Genomic DNA, 21289 nt, shown 5'->3' with positions numbered 1-21289 from the left:
ACGCCTTGTTGTGGTTGAAATGATGGAGACTTAAAGTGCTGACTTTTGGCTTTACCGTGAGGCTGTTCACATCCAGGAGTGGGAACAGAGTAGGAACACCAACTACCTTTGGCCCTCATCAAAGGTGGAGAAGCAGTCCAGCACATTACCCCCACTTTAAACAAACAAAATATGAAATGCTCGTCAGTGAGCTTTGAAGGCAGTTTTTTTATTTTTTATTTTCTATACCTTTGAACAGAACCAGGCTAATGGTTTTCCCCTTGTTCTAGTCTTTAAGCAGAGCAAACCGTCCTGTGGCTCCACTTACACATATTTACTGTGCAGACATAAGAGTTGTATACATGCCCTCAACTATCAGCAAGAAAGTTAGACGGATATATATATCCAAAAAAGCAATCTATTTCTTTAAAGCGTGCACATTGTGTTGTTCTGAACCACTTCATCATCACTTTGCAGACAAAACTGAGTCTCTCAGTGTAAGAATATCTTACTGGGACACTTTCGCAATTTGAAAAACACTTATATGCTGTGAATCTGGTATTATGTAGAAAGTACAACAATTTGTAAAGTCTACATATGAGGTTTTTGCAATTTTGGTTGAGTATTTTATCATATTTCCCTCTCTCCCATCCAGCCTGAACTCAGGATCTCCAGAGATCTACAAGGTCATAGTCTGTTCTTGCTGTTGTTTTTCGGTGCTATGTGAATCTAACATGCTGTTTTTCTGTGTTTCTTTTTCTAACCTGCCCGTTCCCGTTGCTGGGTTATCCGTGGATGCTGCTGGCCACGGCAGTCTCATGTGAGTATATCTATCCAAAGAGTCCCTGGGTCAGATCGCTGCTGTCAGCCAACTAACTTGGCAGCACTCAAAAACAATAAAACACGACCGTACAAGGCTATCGCACAGCCTTTTGGTACTGAATCTTCCGAAAAACACGAATCTACATAACATTCACATTTAATAATTAAGGAATGTTTTTTACATTTATTTAACTGTTCCACTTTCCTTATCTGAAAGCAATCCTTCCATGCATTAACAAGGGGTAACAGCAGGCCTCCAATGCTCAGGGAAATGATGCTAACTTTCTTGCCAACTGATGAAATCAAATCAAAGTCTTGTCTGATATACATTTTTAATTGCTAGCTATCAGGGATTTGCGTCACCATTGAAGGCACAGTAAGCTCCTTTTGCTGAAATGTGTATTAACAAATTCTGATAATAAGTGTTTTCCAGTGCGCTTTGCTTCAAAAAAAAGAAAAGGAGGGAAAAAAATAGAAAATGGAAGCAGTCATTCAGCAATTCTTTGCCTCGGGAAATAGGCTTACTCAGAATGAAATGGGAAAAGCTTGCAATTGTTCGTGTTGTTTATGTCTGTGTGTGTGTGTGTGTGTGTGTGTGTCTGCAGGTGATTTCAACAGAGAGGTTGGGGAACCATATCTTCCGTCTGACAGGCCCCGGTGCTGACCAGGATCCCAAAGGTCTCTTCACCATTGACATAGACACAGGAGAAGTGTCAGTCAGCCGCTCACTGGACCGGGAAGTCATTGACTTCTACCAGGTCTGTGTGTGTGTGTGTGTGCATTATTTTTAAAAGATACGGTGCTCTTGGTGTTTGTGTAGATGCTCTTTGCTCTCCTTTCTGTCCACCTGGCCACTCTTTCTCTGAGACTTTTCTTGTTTCCTTGTCTCTGTGTTCATGTAGTTCCTATTTTGATGACTGATTATTTATTTTACTACTCCGTCCAGTTATTCATGCGAAACTGTAGCTCAAACTAAATTCACTTTGAGCATATGTATAGCAGACCGGCCTATGGAGAGAAAGAACAGCTAGAGGCGAGGCAAAGAGCGCTTTGATTTTGACTCTGCATATATTGGCAGCGTTATTTGGGGAACGGATGGGCTTCGCATTTTGTCCAGGCTCAATTGACGCTATCGGTTAGAAGTGGGGGGGGGGGGGGGGGGGGGGGTTTGCTCTGTGATCAAAAAGAATGAGCGCCTGTTTGAGGATTTTGATGCCCTCAGGGTTGTCTGCCTGACAAAACCATTTCCCCTGTAACAGAAAGGGAGGAAGGGGTAGAGCAAATCTACGTTTTAAATCACTCAATTGATCTTATCCTGTTTTCTCAGACCAGACGTCGGTATAATTCACTCGGTAAATACCAACAGATGTGAGAGCAGAGCAGGCATGCGACGAACAGAGAGGAAGGCTGAGAGGCGAAAACACACATTCGCCAAATGTATTTAGTCTTCCCCTGCTCTGGTGTCATTGCTTAGTATTACATGCATGGTTGGTGTGAACAGGACATTGGCTGTCAGTGGTGACGGTCTGATTCAGGTTGTTTACGAGCACCTTTGACACCCAGTAACTGAGCATGCCTGTCTCTCATGAATAATGTGGTTCAACAGACATCAGCAGCCGTCCTTTATAAATTAATAATATGTGACTCTGAATTTGGAAAGGAATGATGACCCAGTAATATAAGCAGTGTTTCTTACCCGTTGTGCACTGCGCGGTGCTTATAAAACTGATTTCCGGCCCCGTAAACGCCTGCAAACTGTACTAATCCCCAGCAGTCGTAGATCTGGGTTTACACACGCGTTAGGGAGGCAAATGTAAAAGGAGTATCAGGTTTACATGCCACATTAACCCTTGCAGTACTGCAAAGAGCCAGCTTTGAGCCACGAGTATGAGCTGAACTTGGTAATTCTAAGTCTCGACATTTACGTTCCTTTATCAAAATGAAGTGATTTAATTAGAGTGTGTTGTTCCAAAAACAACAGCAGGTTCCCTGTATGAGATTCAGAACATTAATAGAGCAGCAAATAACTAATAAATAACAATAAAGTGCGGTAATGTCCACCTGAGCAGAGAATGAAGTTGCTATCTGAGCTTCTCCTTGCTTCGTTAGCTCCATTAGCTCAGTTAGCTCCGTTAGCGTCGTTAGCTCCTTTAGCTCCGTTAGCTCCGTGAGCTCCTTTAGCTACGTTAGCTCCTTCAGCTCCGTTAGCTCCTTCAGCTCCGTTAGCTCCATTAGCTCCGTTAGCTCCGTTAGCTCCTTTAGCTCCGTTAGCTCCGTTAGCCCCGTTAGCTGTGAGCAGCAGGCTCAGCCCGACGCCATTATCGAGCCATGTGGAGACAATCTAAATGCTCTGAATGCTAATATAGTGAGGCTACGAATAACGTGGTTCTTTGTTGGTTCATTCAAGAACGTTTAGAAGGAAATAACCTTGTTTATAATCGACAGATATTTCTGAATTCAGTTGTTTCATAAGCTGTACATATTGTACCTCTTTCAAGCACTTGCAGTATATTCATTTTAGACTTCATGCAGATGCCTTTTTCACAGCCAGCATTTCTACTATAATTTCCAAAACAAATATTACAGAGACACATGTAGACAGAAACACAAGCACAGACCTTCAAATTAAGCACACTTATCTGTTCTCATACCCTCAAAGTGTAGCGAGAAGCTCATTGAAATATAGTTTTTGGGGTCTTTGTTGGCTACAACAAAAGTTGGTACGTGAAACTCTGGGGAGGAAGACAAAGATAATTGGGAAAGAGGGCAGTGAAGAAGAGCAGAAAATGGGGGTCTGGGGACCTTCCACATAAAGATTTTACTGTGTTCAGTATGGAAAGAATTTAGCTCAGCACTGGGATATTTAATGGCACAATGACTGAGCTCAATCAAAAGCGAGGAGTGGGACTGAGAATAAACAATGAAAAAAGGGTGGCAGAAGTACAAGTACTTGAAACAAAATCATGCACAGACACAACAGAATTGTAGATTTATTCAAAAACAGAATATTATTGTATTGATTTGACAATTTTAAGATGCTGGGTGGACTGTTTCTGACACATGACGTGAAGGACAATGTTATCCAAACACAATATGCTGTATATTTACATATACAGCAAGTTTATTGCAAGATAAAGGTGCTTAATTTGAGCAGCTAGCTGCAGATTGTATTATTACCAAGTACATTAACTCTCCACAAGCAGCTGATTCAACCTTTACTGAGTTGTATCCACAGTGTGAAGGCCTCTGAGCCAATAATAACTCTCTTCTTCCAGTGATTTGGCTCTCTCCCACTTGGCCTCAGATGCTGATTCTTGTTGCACATAGAAGAATGTGTTAGAGCCTGTTATTTATTGGAATCATGGCCGTCCAGCACCAGCGTTTCGCTGTTGATTTCATTGTGCGACACAAGAATGATGGAAAAGACGTCTCATGCGACAGACAGACTTTATTTAACTGTCAGTTAGAAAAGGTGGCCATCTACGAGCAAAGACATTAACATCTAACAACAGTTCACTGTGCACATAACTTAAAATAGCTCATACGAATAAGTCATGGATTTGATTATGTTTCTGCCTGCTGACCCTAGAGTGTAAAGAGTCTGCCTTCATAGTCTAACCATACAATTTCAGAGATGTAATTGAAGGCTTCAGTAAGTGGCTAAATAATTCCATTATTGTGAGAAAGAAATGATACCACTCTAATTTGCCGCTATTTGAAAGGCCTGCAGTGAATTTGCTCCATGAATGCAATCACTAATGATCCTTATTTCCAACTTGATAGTTTTAATCCCTGAAGGCAAGCTCTTCCCACATACTGTACATTTGCACTTTCACACAAGTGCTGCTTTGCTTCCTCCCTTCTTTGTCCTTTTCCCAACCAGTCCTGCTCGATATCCTGCTCTCTGTCCTCTTATCATGAATAGATTAAAAAAAAAGCTGTGCCCCCCCCCCCGTCAATACTCAGAACAAGGGTCTCCTATCAAATGCCTTTCCTTTGTATCAATGGTCTAACGGCGTGTGCACAATGGAGACTGTATCACTTTTATAGTGCCCAGTGGTCCACGCAGGCTGTCCTAGTCACACTCGTTAAGGGTGTCTCCTTTCCTACTGTAGCTAATGGCTTGTATAGGAATGAAACATGAAATATTCTGATTCAAATCGCCATTACTCCAAAGGCATTTTATAGACTAAGTGAAAATGCTCAGGGTCTTTCACTTTTATATGGCCATGCCTTAGATTTAATGTCGGATGTATCTGTTAAAGCTGCTGTACTCCATACTTTCAGATTACCATTGGATCACATGACTACTTGTGACATCAGAGTACACTAGTATCAATACTTTACACAAAAAAGAGGACAGTTGTCTTTTTTTGTTTGTTCGTTTTTTCACCAATGTAATGGTTAAAAAGTACAGCTGAGCCAATTGAGAGATTAGACTGGTTTCATTGTTTGTTCTTCAACCAATAGGCTCTCTATAGCCGACCAATATAAATTGTGTGGACCTAGGAGTTGCTGCAGGAAGGTTCCCAAATCAGTAAAGCCTGTGTATTTATTTTTCACCTTTCCACCTTGCGTCTAAGTGTTCCTTAGATGGTTTAGGTAGAAGAAAGACAAATGGACGAATACAGGCACAAAGACAAACTAACAGTATCTGCAAATATTTTTGCAAACAATCGGTTTCTGGTATCAATCTCACTTCAGTTCATCCCTTATTTGCTGCATGTATGCAAATGATGTACATTCAATCATTGTGCCGACAGATGTGATTTCCATCTGACGCGTTCAGGTCACCAAAATGGTAAAAAAGATTGTCAGGTCAGAGTTGGCAGGTCTGGATATACAGCAGTGTTTTCCTCAATCACACATCAGTGCTTCAAAGGTAACCTTGCATTTAAGCCTGAGATGTTGACATGTTTCAAAATTGGTTCCATCAAGACACAAACATGGAAGATGTTCATGATATAATTGTCCAATCCAGGATGTTTTTGAAGTAACATTTGAAAGGAAATGTCAGTAAATGTCGAGTCTATTACCCATCAAGAGAGATGATGGAATACCATCATGTTTGTGCTCGAGGCACTGCTTTCAGGTGTAACAGAAGGTGTTGTTTTGGATATAGATAACATCGTTCTCTTCTCAGAGTGTGGCTCCATGTGTTCAGGGTTATATGTCAACCTCGTGCCTGTGCAGCCGGCTGCAAGTCAACACAGATCCTTAAGACTCCACGCCTTGCCTATATGTTTACGCTCCAGACTTCTTTTAGTGTCTTTTTCAATGCACGACAATGTGTCCATATTCTGCTGTACAGTCATCCAAGGTTGTATTGAACGGACACTGCGCTTCCTTCCGTTTCCCTTATTTCCATCTCCGTCCGAATTGACGTTATGTAGATGATGATTGATCGACATTCTGGACTCTCATACAGCGGCCCCAGCCGATAACGTCGTCCCGATCGCGAGCTTTGTCGCGCAAGCGTAGAACCCGCCCTCAGCTAAACACCGTTAGCTCTGTCAGCACTTTCCCCGCGGTTTGCACTGTTTGCCGTCGCCACGCTGAGAGCCGCTGAGAGGCAATCGCAATGCTCCCAATCTCGGATTGTGCACCTTTCAGAAAAGCACAGTCTTACTTCAGCGTAGCAACGGCGAGGGGTCAGCTCCAGACGGACCGGAGCTGAGAATTCTAAATAGGCTATTACGGGAACGACAAGCAAGGCCAAACAAGCAAACAAACCCCCGACAAAGTAAACAGTTGCTGTGGAAGAACAAGCAGACACAGCCGATCGGCTTAGCCACATGTTCACAAGGATTTAATGTCAGACATTATTTTCTTATTAAGCTCAATTAGGGTGAAAATGAATGCTAATGAGATGAAAAATGGGGAGGAAGGGGAGCGGGAGGCGTACGGGGCTCATCACGGCGGTTATGACAAGCTTGGGTCGGGTCGAGAGTGGCGGGGAAGAGCCCTAATTGGCTTCAGAACAGAGGAAGGATAGAACGTGAAGCGATAAACAAGGTGGACGACCCTCAGTAATGCAGGTCATCACAACAACAAGTGTGGTGAGTCCTTTGTACGTGCTTACCTTGAAAGTGCTGAAATTGATGGTGGACAAAACAGCATACAGCTACAAATGCTGCTGTGGACATTATTGTCAGGTAAAGAAAGTCAGTTTTATTTGTGATTCATGCTGAAAGCTCCGAGCAGAAGAATAGTCAGTTATACTAACAAAGACCAGAGAGTCTCTGGTGGCAGCGTGGTTATTGTTATACCGTGTGTTCCTTATTTGAAAAAATAGAATTTGATTCAAATCAAGCTTACAGATGTCTTAGAAATTCATCTCAATCCCAGCGTTTGTTCTTGGTGAGGTTTCTTTGGGCTGTGTGCCTCACAGCCCGGGGTGTGCAGCATGCGCCTGGCAGTAGAAAGCATGCATCCGCCCTTGTGATGTCCTTTGACAGCAGATCTAAAAAGGCACCATACTCTGCTCACTATATTCTGTCTGTCAAGCCCCAGTACACAGTGACAAAGGAAGGGCTCGCGGAAAAAATAAAAATGAAATACGGACCTATCTCAACTCTGCAAAGTCCAAGCTGCAAATTGACGGCTGTTTTGAATTTTAGATTTTTAAATATTTCAGTTTTTAAAAAGTCTGCAAAGCTGTCCCCTCACAACAGTTTTCTGTCAGTTTGTCAAACTCTATAGATACATTTTTAGCTATATTTTCTTATTTTTGACAGCGTAGACATCAAACTGTGGCATCTTCAAAGAGATCACTCCCAGTGCAAATGAGAGGCAAGACATGAGAGGCATGAGAGAGAAAACGTGTCATTTATGTGCATTGAAAAGCTGACCGTTAAGCTGCTCACTGCAGTGTATGCTATGCTGCACAGTAGAGTGAAGTACATGAATTAATAGTGCGGTTGGGGAATAAGGGATCTGTTGACAGCATGCTGGTTATCTCCTCAGTCCCGAAAACTCCGGAAATGTTCCTTCCCCTTACAAGTATGCCCCACTGTTGTCCCCTTTTTGTCTAAAAAGAACAGATAATACAAATCAATCATCTTTAAACACAGCACACATGCAATGCAAAGATGCTAAGCATTCCGGGCCAGGACCTCGCAGAAATCTATTCAATTCCTAACAGTAAGCATTCAATTGCTTCAGGCTTTTAATCTTTGCAGACATGCAGAACAAATAATGCACACAATTTGCTCATTTGGCGATCTTGCAGGATTTCATCCGTACACCTTTCTGCACAAGGCACAGATCTCACGGATTTGTTGTTTCATCATATTTTACAGCTTTGCTTTCTATCTGTGCTTTTTGGCTGATATACCTGCTCCACTGTGGCTTTTCTCTCCTGCTTATGGCTTATGTGTCAGAGAGAGAGTATTGTTGAGTAATCCGTCATGTTGCTGAGGTGGAGGAAAAGGGCATGTATAGGTGAAAACCAAACATTTGACCCTTCGGGTATCTGTTTGTGTTTGTTTGGGTATGTGTGTCTGTGTGTCTGTGTGCATAGCTGCGTGTGAATGTATATGTATCTCTGTGTAGATGTCTTTGGATATTTTTGCTCATCTTTATGTACATCTTTATACTTATATATTTTTGTACAGCCCCCGGGCCTAAATGTAAAATCAAACGAGGCAAAGATTTAAGGAGCTGTGAAATCTAGTGAATACGATGATAAAGAAGCCAATTGGCAAGTGAAATGTTCTGATCTAAAACCTTTGAAAAGATACGTTGAAAGGAAAAATCAGCAATTTATCATCATTTAATGGAAAGCAGCAGGAACCACATCACAATATTAAATACAAGCTCTATCTAATGTAATGGATTTAATCTGATTTAAATGCATAAAAACAAGACATTCCACACATTAAACATGTCAGTGTAATAGCTTTATCAGTTTGCCTATTTCTTATGAGTGGAAAACATCACCCTTAATCACACACATGGAAGCATTACCTCTTTAACAGCATGTTATAAACTACCAGACTGAAGACAGAGCAGGAGGAAGGCAGCGTGTGAGTGGGATGGAGAGACAAATGACTTGTGTTTAGGTGATGCATGTTTGGGGTTTCATGTGTTTTCTCGTGTGATTTCAGTTGATAACCAACCAGAAACAATAGGTTTCTGTAGGAAACATTTAACTGAGTGCACCGCCCCTCCTCACTCGTGGTGTAACGGACCACGGATGATCTGTGATCGGTACGGATCCTCCCTCGCGGTTCGGCACGCACGTGAACCGCGGATTAATTACACAGTTGAGTGTTAACCACCGCAGCGTGAAATAAAGTTTTACTGACGATCCCTATCTGCCAATGTTCAGTAAAATATGCCATCAGGACATCGTTTATGCTTTTCTAGAAACAACCAATCCGTGTTGAAATTGACACGAGGAGATGGTTCTGTTCAGTTACATTACGATGCGTTCAGGCTCTGTTCAATGAACAAATATGATTCAGCGAAAGGTAAATTATAACGTTTTCACAATGTGTTCACGTGTGATCTTGTAAAATTTAGTTTTGGTGAGAAACTTGAATAAATCCATGAAGGAGAAGTCTTCACAGCAATATCAAATAGATGCTAGAGAGGGAACTATAACCAGTTTACACTAAGCTCTGAGCAGATTATATCATTCAAACTACTAATGATAAGATTGATTGTAATCGATAATAAAACACTGTTTTATTTCCTTATCATTTGAATTGTGTGTTTTTATGAGGGAAAAAACACTGTCACACTTCAGAGTGGTTCAAATGATTTTTGGACCATCAATGATCTGCAATTAGTATCAGTAGTAAAAAAAACATGATCAGGGATCTCTAAAAGTTTAATTTTCTCCCTTTTTTTTATTTTGTGCTGATCAGATCCATGACTCTGATCCGTGATCCGATCTGAGTTTTATGATCCGTTGCACCGCTCTTCAACTGACAGTACTGTGTCACTGAAGGGTGTGCTGCTCGGAGTGTGGTCCACACTGTTATTTACTAAATGTTCTTCCATTTGCTAGCAAAACAGCCACATGTAATGAATAATTTGGGGGCGGTGTGCCTCCAGACAGAAAGAGAACGGGCTGCATTGCGAGGAGCAGAGAGGAAAGAACAACGCACCACAGGGAAGTGAGAATAAGGCCGATGAAATAGGAGAACATTGGGGAATACTACAAAGAATAAAAGATAATTTAAAAAGCTATTTTTTGAATTTAATGAAAACAAACAATACATATTGCATGTTCTGTACCACAGCTTGCACATGTGCACGTCTACACCCTTCAACAGACAAACACCACTGTTTCATTCCGCCATCCAATGCCTTCCTCCTTTACAGGTGTAACTTCATGAGCCTCAGGCCTGAGACAGGTGAAGCCTTTTGTCCAAATCCCGCTCCTGTTTTCTGCTTGGCTGGACTGTAATTTCCTGAGCTTTAGAGAGCAGGATACGCTGCCCTGCACACTGGAAAACAGGCCTGATGTGCACTTAGTCCCTGTATGTGGGCAAGAGATAAAGGACACACACACACTATCAACACCACCAGCAGCTACTCCCCGAGCAAGCAAACCTCTCGCCCCCATAATAGCTCTTACCTTTAAGAAATACGTCCACAATGCTTTCATGCCACAGGGTCACACTCCGTTGCGCTCCGATGATTATACCGCTGGTCTATAATTTATTTCACACACATAATTGTCTAGTTAACTGTGTTTGCAACACTCTCTACAACAAAAACAATCCTTTGCAAACGACCCCGTTGTTAACGAGAGACAAATGACAGAAGATGATGACACGGAAATAAGTAACGTTCAATTAGATGGAATGACAGAAAATAACTTTCTTTGAAACCATTTTTGCAGCGGCAGCTCAGAGAGATTTCTCTCAAGTTTCCTTCACATTGGTTTCGTGTTTGTAAGCCTTCCTTCAGGTCATGATCATTCAACTGTGAGAGCTGTGTCACCCTCCTGCTGTCCTTCCAGAAACCCCTGCAGACAAACTGCTACGCCCCTGCTCCCAGATAACCTGATTAAACAGCGAGCGCCCTGTTGCTCCGCCTCAGGCAGTACAGCTGCTAATTCAGCCTGTCCGTGGCCTGCTGAGCCACATGGCACAACCCCTAATGCACTCCACTTTCAGCTGTGGAGACCGGAGACAGAAACACTCCACTAAAATGGCTGACGTTGACCACAAGCGACAGGAAATGGACTGCAATGGGTCACTCGATTATGGTAATCTCTCTTGAGGGAAATGCAACAGTAAATACAGTAAGAAGAGGCCAAGTCATTGCTGAGAATGATTGACCATCTAAAAATGAAAACACATGAATTATTCACCCACTCCTGCGTCTGCTGAAAGTCATTTGGTCAAGTGTGTAGGATCAGGAAGTTGCATCCAAAGTTTTATTCCCAACTGTCAAAATCAACAACCTTTCACATTCTGCGGATAGACATGTATTGATATGCTGTAACCTTTGACACATAGTGAAGCAAAGCATTTTTCGCTGAGGAAAATATAGGCGAATTGAAAGTTATAAATATTCAGGATATGATGATACCGAATTGAATCCAATACTTATATCTTATTGACACAGCTGCCCGGTGCACACTCAACCCACAACCTGTCAGAGACATAAAAGTTAATTCCATGATTCAAATCTATGAAGTAGAAAACCTAAATTATTGATATGATACGAATGGAATTTATATGGAATTTACATCATGAAATTAATTTGACCTGATCAGCTAAATCATTTCACTAGGACAGACTTATCACTCTGTAGCGTCGTTGGAACTCCAGAAACACGTTTACACAGCCGTGTGGAGCTTCTTCCCCCACAGACGAGCTTTGTCCGAGTACAGACACAGAGTTGGAACGAGCACACAAACCCAACATTGGAAAAGTGTTACGAATTGTATTAATATGTCATTTTAACCAGCAAAAGCAATGGTCAGTTAAACATAAGAAGCCGCTACCGAAATATTTTGTATGCTGCTCTTTGAGATATGAGATTCAAGAACAGACCCGTCAGACTTGATTCAATCATAGAGCTTAGTGAACCTGTGTGTTTTGCCCAAGCTTGTAGAGCTTGCACTGAAAAGCCCAAATCATTTTTACACTGCAAAATGCTGTCATAGAGGTCAGGAGCTGTGTAACACGAGCAGGCCGATACACTAACAGGTGCAGTAAATAAAAAGGATCAGGTTTCTCTCAGATGATTTAGTCCAATATGTCCTGATCGAGGCTCAGCTGGACGTCTTATACTAGACGTAGTATAAATAAAAACATTTTTTAAACGTCACTGATTTTAAAGTCATTCATATATTTACTGAAACTAGTCCTTCAATTTTAAAAGGATCTGAAGGTGCACAATAATAATCTTGACAATCATTTAATAATGCAGTCTAATGAAGTGTTATAGAATATGTGCACACCACACAACATGTTTTTCTTCATCCGATGTTGGACCCACCTTCGCCACTGTTCATGTTATATTTCCCAACATGTTTTTTTCAAAAGGATATGACAGTCTTTTTTTATCTAAAGAGAGACATGAAACGGCTGTGCAGTAATTGCACACAGCTGTCTTGTTGATGGCATAGCACGGTCCCTGAGTGCACCGTATATATATATATATATAGGCCTCTTCTAAGGACAAATATAAAACCGTACAAAAGAAGCAGCCAAGACAGTAGCAGACAGGTAAGCCTAGTTTTCCACTGGCCCTCCAAAAAGTACCTTCAGTGCCAGACAAAAGGAGATTGAATTATACCTTCGGCGGGGAGGGGGGGGGGGAGGGTGTCTATTTTGTACCATGATACACCAGTGAGAGCCTTTGTGACTCTTTCAACGCCTTTCTGAAGCAGGATTATTTTTTATCTTGCGAGACGGCCAGCTGAATGAAAGATCTCTTCTGTCATTTTCTATCTGCTCTATACTTTTAACACCTCCACTCTCTCACCTTCCATCTTTTGTTCAATCTCTCTCCCTCCAAAGACGATCTATTTATATCTTCTTTGACATTCCAAGGCCTTCTGTTCTTTTGATGTAATGAGGAACATTTCAGATCAGTGGCTCTGGGATACGAGACAGACAAAGAAATGCACATGCAACACTATCCAGTATTCAAAGAACAGTCCTGTTTGCTGAAGAGCACATTAAGATTTTTTTTTTAAGAAAATGTATGGCTTCTGAAATGTTCACGCTGATAACGACTAGTAATAAAGGTTTAATAACACTGACACTTTAGAACTAAGACTTAGGGCGCGTTGCTCACACATGGATTACACAAAGAGGCACGCTGAGGCTTACTTTTCAATAAAAAACTCCATTCATGCAAAGTTTTGAGTGTAGGATGTGCCTTATTCATGTCTTAGCAACCAGCCAGAGTACTTCAGATGCTATTCAATCATACTAGACTACTATGATACTTATTTGTGGGATGGGCGGGGGGGGGTACCAAACCTGAAACTAATTACTTACTGAGCTGCACATCCTGTACCAAACAATGCACCATTACATCCCTACCATACCTATTACAAGACATGTCAGGCAATTTGGGAGCGATAGCACCGTCAAGTCACATGTTTTTTGGTGGCTGTCCACATTTGGATCAGCGTATCATGTATGTTAGACATTAGCCATGTTTTAACATTGTAATGTGCATACCTTCTCTTTTCCTGGGCCATGATGATTATACACTTATGATATCCACCTGAAACCACTGCAGTCGAATACAACAGCCCTGCAATACATCCTATCATGTTTTTATTGAATGTATATATGAATATGGAAACATCATTCGTTTTGCAGCGTTTGTCACAAAAACCAAAATGTCGGGCAAATTCAAAAGTTGCCTCGATGATGGCGCTTGATGAAAAGTTAAGGTATGACCAAAAGTTATCACAATTCAGTGACTAATTCAACGGCAATCCATCAAATTTCACTCAAAACCACAAATGTCAACCAGCTGGTGGTGCGAGAGAGGAGGTCAGTGGATCAAAAGTCATCAGGATGCATTGTCTAGGAACATGGATGTCTCTGGTACAGTAGACATCAATAAGTGTAAACGTTGACCTACTGTTGGCGCTATAGAGAATAAGTCAGGGGATACTCTAAGAAGTAGTTTCATCCCTGTGTGCATCTTGGATATCTGGTTCAAATTCCATGGTAATCCATCCAATAGTTGTTGAGATGTTTCACTCAAAACCCCAAATGTCAACCTCATGGTGGTTCTGCAGAAGAGTTAGAGGATCATGTAGGCTTCATCCCCTGGGGACTACAAATGACTGTCCTGCATTTCATCGCAATCCATCTTAGATTTGTTCTGATATTTCAGTCTGGACTTATGTGGTGGATCAACTAACCCACAGAACAACAGATGCTATCCCGAGACACACGCAGCTAGTATGGCTGACAATATGTCGGCAAAGCCCTAATATAGCTGAGGAGGATGGGGACTTTTCGGTTTACCTGCTTTAAGCTTTGATTCCACAAAGTTGCAGTTTCACTTCGAAGGTAGAAAATGTGCTGTTTCAGCAGAAAAACTCTCACCCAGTCCCAGTGGGTCTTCAAGTGTTTTCCCAGTGAGCCACGGTGAGAGCACCAAACACACTTGGCAGCTGCGCTTCCTTCTTGACAGCCTGCTTCCACGGCTTCATTTCATTGGTTTCGAGTGATTGAAGCTTCTGAAGGTTGATGCAGCAGATGTGTACAGGGCCGGTGAATTAACAACCTTATATCCCTGCGGATCTTTCTAAGGGAGGCTGATGTTTTGAGGTCTAACGCTTTGAGAGGAGTAGAGGAAAAAGGGAAATTGTTTTGGGAGGCTGAGAGAAAAAACAACAACATTCCTTTGTTGTTATCTCATCTCGCTTTACTATAGAAGAAGCTGTATGAAAATTGAAAAGAAGGGCTTTTCTTATACAGTGCTACATGTCTCTCTGTGATGTTTGTCTTTGTGGCTTTAACACAATTAAAATATAAGAACCACAATGCTATTATATTATGCAATAGGCTGTTTCCTAAAGCATATACTGTATTCCATAGTGATTGTTTGAGATCTAGTGGTCACTGGCACAGCGAGCTTCCTGTTCTTCCCACCATCACTCACCCACCTTTGGGTTCTTCTATTTTTAGGTGTTCCAAACTGAGCTGCCAAATCACTGCACAGTGAATCAGTTCAGGACGTTTCACAGTGATCAGATCATGCCTCCCTTGCTCTTGTCCATGGGAGAGTAATGGCTGTCTGGGGGAGACTGTCTGATGAGTGTTAGGGCAGGGCCGGGGTTCTGCGGAGGTGGAGCGCAGCCTGCTGATAAAAGCTGAGCCACAGGAGTGTTTGGAAGGTTCTGGGAATTATTCACCTCGGAGCTGCTGCAGAGCCGTTTCACTGGGATCTTAAGAAAGCGATGGGCAGGCAGAGCACCTTTGAATGCGCCGCCCCAGCACAGGGAGGGCTACTTGAATGGCCCAGGAGGAGCTGAATGCTGGATGTGAAATGAGGCGATGGCAGTGTGAAGGCAACGGAGACGCTTCCATATGCATGACTAGACCCCTTTTCACCACTTCCCCTTTTTACTTTCTCGTCGGGTGTTTAAGGCAGTGATGAAGGCTTCTCAGCTCATCTACCTTTTCCTCTGCTTCTGCCACAATAAGCCAACCGCCCAATTGACTTGGGCTTCAGCTCACACCTCTGCCCATATCCCCCCCCCCCCCCCCTGTAATCAACCTGCATGGCTTCTCATCTCTGCACAAAGGCCTTTCAGGACTCAAAGCTTGGAGGTCTTGGAGTGCAGAGGAGAAGGAAAGTGAGGAATGTAATGTCTGGCTCTATCATAAAATCAGATTGAAACAAGCCAAAGGATTTCAGTTATTTCCACCCTTGAACAGTTACAATTGCACACCCTTCTCTACGTTTGCTTGTGTCGGCATGCATGTGTGTCTCTGGCACATTTAGGAGAGGGCTTTTAAGTGTCACTGATTCCTCTTGTCCATGTGTTGAATAACAAGAGCTCTGAATCCTTTTCATGCCTGGAAAAGGATGGAGCCACACTCCTTTTACACCAAGGTTGTGTCAGTTTAAAAAACAAAAGTAAATGCCACCTGTCAATATGAAGCCTCACATGGTTGAGGAAATCCATTTGTAGTAACAGAAGATATTCAGAGGGTAGCATCCATTTGGATAAAGTACACCAAAGTTATGACGAATAAATATCCGAGCAACACTTTTTGATCTCGAAAGAAACTGCGAGCTCTCCACCATGAGAGCTGTCAATGTCTATGTGTGGTAATTATATCAGCCCTTAGAACAAAAAGGCCCTGCTCGAGCTCCACTGACGGTCTCAGGGCAAAAAGGAACGTGAGAGGAGAGCGTTCACTGAGACCTGTGATGCTAGCAGACACGATGGATCGTAGTCACAGACCTGCACTCTGAAGGTGGGGTAATGGTCTCAGAGTTTATCATCTCTGCTGTGACTGTCTGCTGCTGATGCGGCTCAAGCAGAGCCCGTTTTCTCCAATCCTCCCTGCCGTTAACAAGTCATTAACTCTCCAATTGAAATCACTGCGTTCTCTCGCACACATAGATGCAAATTTTCAACTTGAGGGAAATGTTTCTTGCTCTGATCCGCGATAGAGACGATATAGCCTCCTCATGTTGCTAACAGGCAAGTGATGAGCCGTGTGAGGAATGCAATGCCTCAGTTCTGACTTCAAATTGCCAAACGATTCTACACACCCACCCACACACACACACACACACACGCTGTCATTATGATTGGGTGCTATTAGGAATGAAATGGGTCATTGTCTTTACACATTGATGCAGAAAGCGTCAATAAGTTAGATTTAATACAATGTCAAGCATCCAAACAAGTAAGAAATGGATCTTTTATAGATTCTTAAAAGTTGCCAGTTGAAGGTGGTGTATAAATGTGCAGTATAACTGATATTCTGGAAGCTAATTGAGTCTCAAAATACCATATTCCATATATTCCCACATGTCCACATATATGCTGAAAAAAACATTCTCTTTTTATGTCCATCATCCACAGACAACATCATTTGAATCAGGAGAGACAAGTCAGATGAAGCAAATATAATTGTTTGTTATACACAGATGATACGTGATGATAAAGTCTTGACAGAGTCTTCGGTGCTCTACAGGGAGATTTGTAATCGAGGGGCGTCTGCCCTGAGCAGCAGCAAGATACCCCCCCCCCTACCCCGTGGAGTCCAGACACTGGTGGTGGTGGTGGATGATGAGGCTGATAGAATAATCTGTTGATGAAGCTGATGGATCTGCGAAGATTGGGCGGATATGGGGAGGTGGACGGGTGCGTAACAGCAGCATGAACGTACTGAAGCTAGAGAGACAATCATATTTAAAATGAGCCAGCAGCACGGTGATAGGCTGACGATGTAATTGTTTCGTTGTGCTGTTGGATAGAAGAGACCAGCTCATCAGAACAGCTGATATCATGATTGACAGCCTCGAGCAACGACAGCAAGGAAATAATGAGCGAGCGTGCGTGAGGAGTGATTGGCAGATGTATGAGAAATAAACTCCTGGTTTAGTCTTCCTGAGTGAACATACGCGAGAGCTTCATATGCAGCTATTCTGTGCAGCCTTCCATCGTGCAAAGATCTCCAAGAAGAGAAGAATGGTGCACAGGTGAGGATTTGCACAAGCGTCCAACCAACGAGGACCACTTACAATTCTTTCGGCACAAGTACAAAAAGAGCTATTAGAGGAGAACCGGCAGCTGAAGTAGTAGACGTTGAAAGATGAGTGTAGCGTTGATAACAGGTACACTGCTTTTACAAAATGTATCTACCAGGACAACTGCTGCCATATTTAGGGCTGCTATAGTTACATTGCACACTGACAATATTTACTTGATGAGATAGCATCTTGCCCGCAAACGACTTTGGTTTCATTATGAAAGTAAGGAACTTTCCAAACACTTGTGTATTCCACTGTAGGAACAGCGAACAAACACTTTCCCAAAAGGGAGCGCGTCACAAAAGTCCTTACAACTGAAAAGCATCTCTTGTGCTATGAAAATGAAAATACTCGACAAATAGAATGATCGAAAATAAAACGTGTGCATACGGAGGAGTACTTTGTACTTTCTTATCTGATCTGATTTTGATCATGTTGTTTTTCAAATGTTCCTTTTTATGTTATTCATGTAACGCACAGGGAATTGCCCATGTGTACGAAATGACTGCTGCAGTTGTTTGATCCCATTCTGCGTTTGCTTCTAAAGGCTGCTTGAAAGCGGCGGGAATCAAGGAGATGGGCTTTTTAATTCCTTTTTCCCTGTAATCCACACATCTGGCTGATGCCGTCGATTTGAACGTGCGTAAGCATGTTTGATCTGTTTCCATTCACATACCCTGTAATGGTGGAGCAACGCCGACATGCCACCCATCAAGTCTCTCCCCCCGTTGCTCTTGCAGCTGATCGGGAACCCACAGAGGGGTTCAGAGTCCTGCTTCCCCGTTATAGTTGCACTCGCCACGGTGCGACTGACTTGCACTTTAATGTGCTAACCTCAGCAACTGTCCGGGCCGAGCTTGCGCTTGTCTAATTTGCTTCCGAATTACCCTTAAAACTATTTTTCTTTAGAGATTAAAATGACTTTGACAGACCAAATACTTCACTTTTGACAGAAACTTTACTGTGAATGCACTGCATACTCAAACCCCAGTTAGAACATGTGGGGGGGGGGGGGGGGGGGGGTGCAGCTAAGATATTTGCATCTCCTATACTGTATAGCTGAAAGAAAATCATGTAAATCCAAAGCTGTTCATGGCTAGCGTTGTTTGAAACACCTCACCATTGTCTTTGCTGTGAGTCTGCATGCGTTTGATTATGTATTCCCTCCGTCTGCCAAACAGGTTACTGCTGTGTTGCCGGTGTGATCCCCCATTCAAATGATGTGATGCTAGGCACCTGGCAACTAATGTTCTCATTACAGCTCAGACGTGCTGAGAAGAAAAGCTACGCGCGCTAATATACACGCACGGTGTGCATGTATTAATGTGTTTGCCTCAGTCTGAGTGAGGGAAGTCATGCGTACAGACGCTTGTTGGCACAGGACTCGAGTTCGTTTGCGATGCAGACCCCTGCACGCTTGTTTCAGCCTCATACGATTCCTCTTATTGTGTGTGTGAGCCTGTGTGTGTGTGTGTGGATCGGATGGAAATGCATGTTGGGTTGAGAACACCATTAGTTGAGAGTCAGCACTTCTGCAGGATGGAGACAGAGGGGGAAATGGTCCCTCTCATGAATAACCTCCCGCAGTATATTCTCAAGGCAGAGAGAGAGAGAAAGAGAGAGAGCGAGAGAGAGAGAGAGGAGGACGAGATGACATATGAAACCATTAGGCTCCTAACACCTAAAACACTTAGTTCAGCTGCATGTGTGCCGTTACTGCCATTACGCTATACGCTCCGGGCTTCATGGTAAGGGACCGATAGGGGGACAAAAAAAAGGGGGAAGACAGAGGATCAACATGAAGGGAGAGGAAGCGGGATGACCCACCCGTGTGATACAGAGGTTGCGTGATGTCATGCATTACTGATAGGAAGAGGAAAGGCCGGTAATGTGATGCCCCAGATAAAGGAGGCACCTCTCTCGCTCCCTGATGAATCTCTCCAGCCCTGCTCCAGAGCTAATAAAGGAAGTGAAGTGGTCTCTTTAGCCACAGATTAAGATTGGAATTGAGGTAATGCCTTTACATATGGTGTCTTTATAGGATACAGATCACTGACTTCATAGGGTGCACCGCCTCATCTGCTGGTGGGATGTCTCGTAGCACACACGCTTAGATGATATCAAAAGGGATCCAAGTCAGGCTGTCATGCGTCCAGTCGTTAGCATGTTGAGATGCAGTTTCACTGTATGTTCTATGGGTTTGTTCTTTTTTTCCTGCAGTCTGTGGCCTCCATTAATTCATTGTAACCCAAATGTGCGAGATACGGCGCCTCAAAATCAATACCACATTCTTAACCGAGACATTCATTTCTATAATTGCATTTAACGAAAGACACCACTGCTCTCTTAATAAACAAGAGAACGCCTCCCAGCCGTCTCAACTATGGTTTCATTTGTTATGCTAATCACATTAAGACATCCCAATTAATTTGACGCTGTTACTTTTAATAAGGCTACATGTAGCACCTTAACCCTCATCCTCGTACTTTTCTGTGAAGGAGACAGACGCAGCAGACACAGGTGTCCTCCTGTGCACACGCACACAATGTGCAAATGAGCTGTAACGTTCCTACAATAACAACAATCTGTTTTCTTTTTGTTCAGATGACATTCACTACAGAACTAATACTGTTTTGAGGAGACCATTTTGCAGTGATATTTGTCGGTGTTACCTGTGTGTAAAATATGTTGGATGAGGGTTAAAGGGAAAGCTGTGTTCACTCAATTTAGAACTTCTACTTGTGTTTATGAATACATGTAGCAACTATGTCCTGAACACTCCAAGTATTAGTCAGGAAAGAGCTTTACTTCGGCATGCAGCCGAGTTGTATTCATTCTATCCATTGTGAACGCTGGGGTTTGACATCTGACCAGCTTCTAGCCACAAGAGCTTGCCAACAGGAAGAGGGAGCGCAGAAGAGATGTTGCAGTTGTGCTGAATCTGAAACTGTTGTGCCAGCACAATACCGGAGTTACTCTGATTATACATAACAGCTGAACAACAATACAGCTGGTTAGAGTCAGTAGATACAGAGAGCATCTTTTATCTTTCTATACTTAAACTACTTAGTGATCTTAAGTATCTATTAGTAGGCCAGGCTTTACTAGTGTCCATTTAGTATTTAGGTAGGCTGACTAAACAGGACAGGGTCTTACGCTCTGGATTGAAAGCTGCTTTCTCGGCGAATTCACATTGTGCATGTTTTCGACTGTACACTGTTAAGCTGGCAAAGGTCCCCTAGGTGAACCGGCGAGCAAAAGTGCGGAGTAGGGAGAAGCCGAATTCATAAATATGTGATGTGGGTCGATGGAGGTAGAGATGAGGGGATGAGTAATCATAACCGGCTCGACTGAAAGGTTTTATCTGTATGTCTTTAAGTGCCTGAAAAGGAATCAGGAGAGTCTTACACATGCAAGGACCCGATTAGATCACGCTTGAATGTCAGAAATTGTCAGAGAAAACAAACAAACCAAATGCAGAGAAACCTTTCATGGATGTTTGAGGTTGAAAGATGACCAGTATTAGAACTACCCTTGATGGAATTTAACAACAAAAGGTTTAGGGACTTTATACTCAATGCTCAGACACTTGATACCCATAAAGGAACAAATAATTATTGTAATCCAGTAAAATTGCCCGCCACTAGCAGCAAAGACGAAATAATTGCAACAATCTGTCTTAAGACGTGTGGAAAATCCAGCTGTTAAGCGTCATTGTCCTTTGTAAGGGGAGATCCAGTGATGTTTGTAGAGACTATTACATCTGTTT

At 42.6% G+C, this 21289-nt stretch overlaps 1 protein-coding gene across 1 annotated transcript in view; it reads left to right on the top strand.

Moving 5' to 3' along the window:
- cdh13 (cadherin 13, H-cadherin (heart)) overlaps positions 1-21289 on the top strand; it is a gene marked incomplete at its 5' end in the record, with an annotated part of 225316 nt that overhangs the window by 51427 nt on the left and 152600 nt on the right. Inside the window, one exon of the mRNA XM_079268410.1 lies at positions 1407-1559. Coding sequence (XP_079124536.1) covers positions 1407-1559 — 153 coding nt within the window. The remainder of the gene's footprint in view (positions 1-1406; positions 1560-21289) is intronic.

This window comes from Melanostigma gelatinosum (genome assembly GCF_949748355.1).
Source record: "Melanostigma gelatinosum genome assembly, chromosome: 1".
NCBI lineage: Eukaryota > Metazoa > Chordata > Actinopteri > Perciformes > Zoarcidae > Melanostigma > Melanostigma gelatinosum.
Note: the sequence above shows the minus strand (reverse complement) of the source record. Positions and strands in the feature narration are given on the sequence as shown.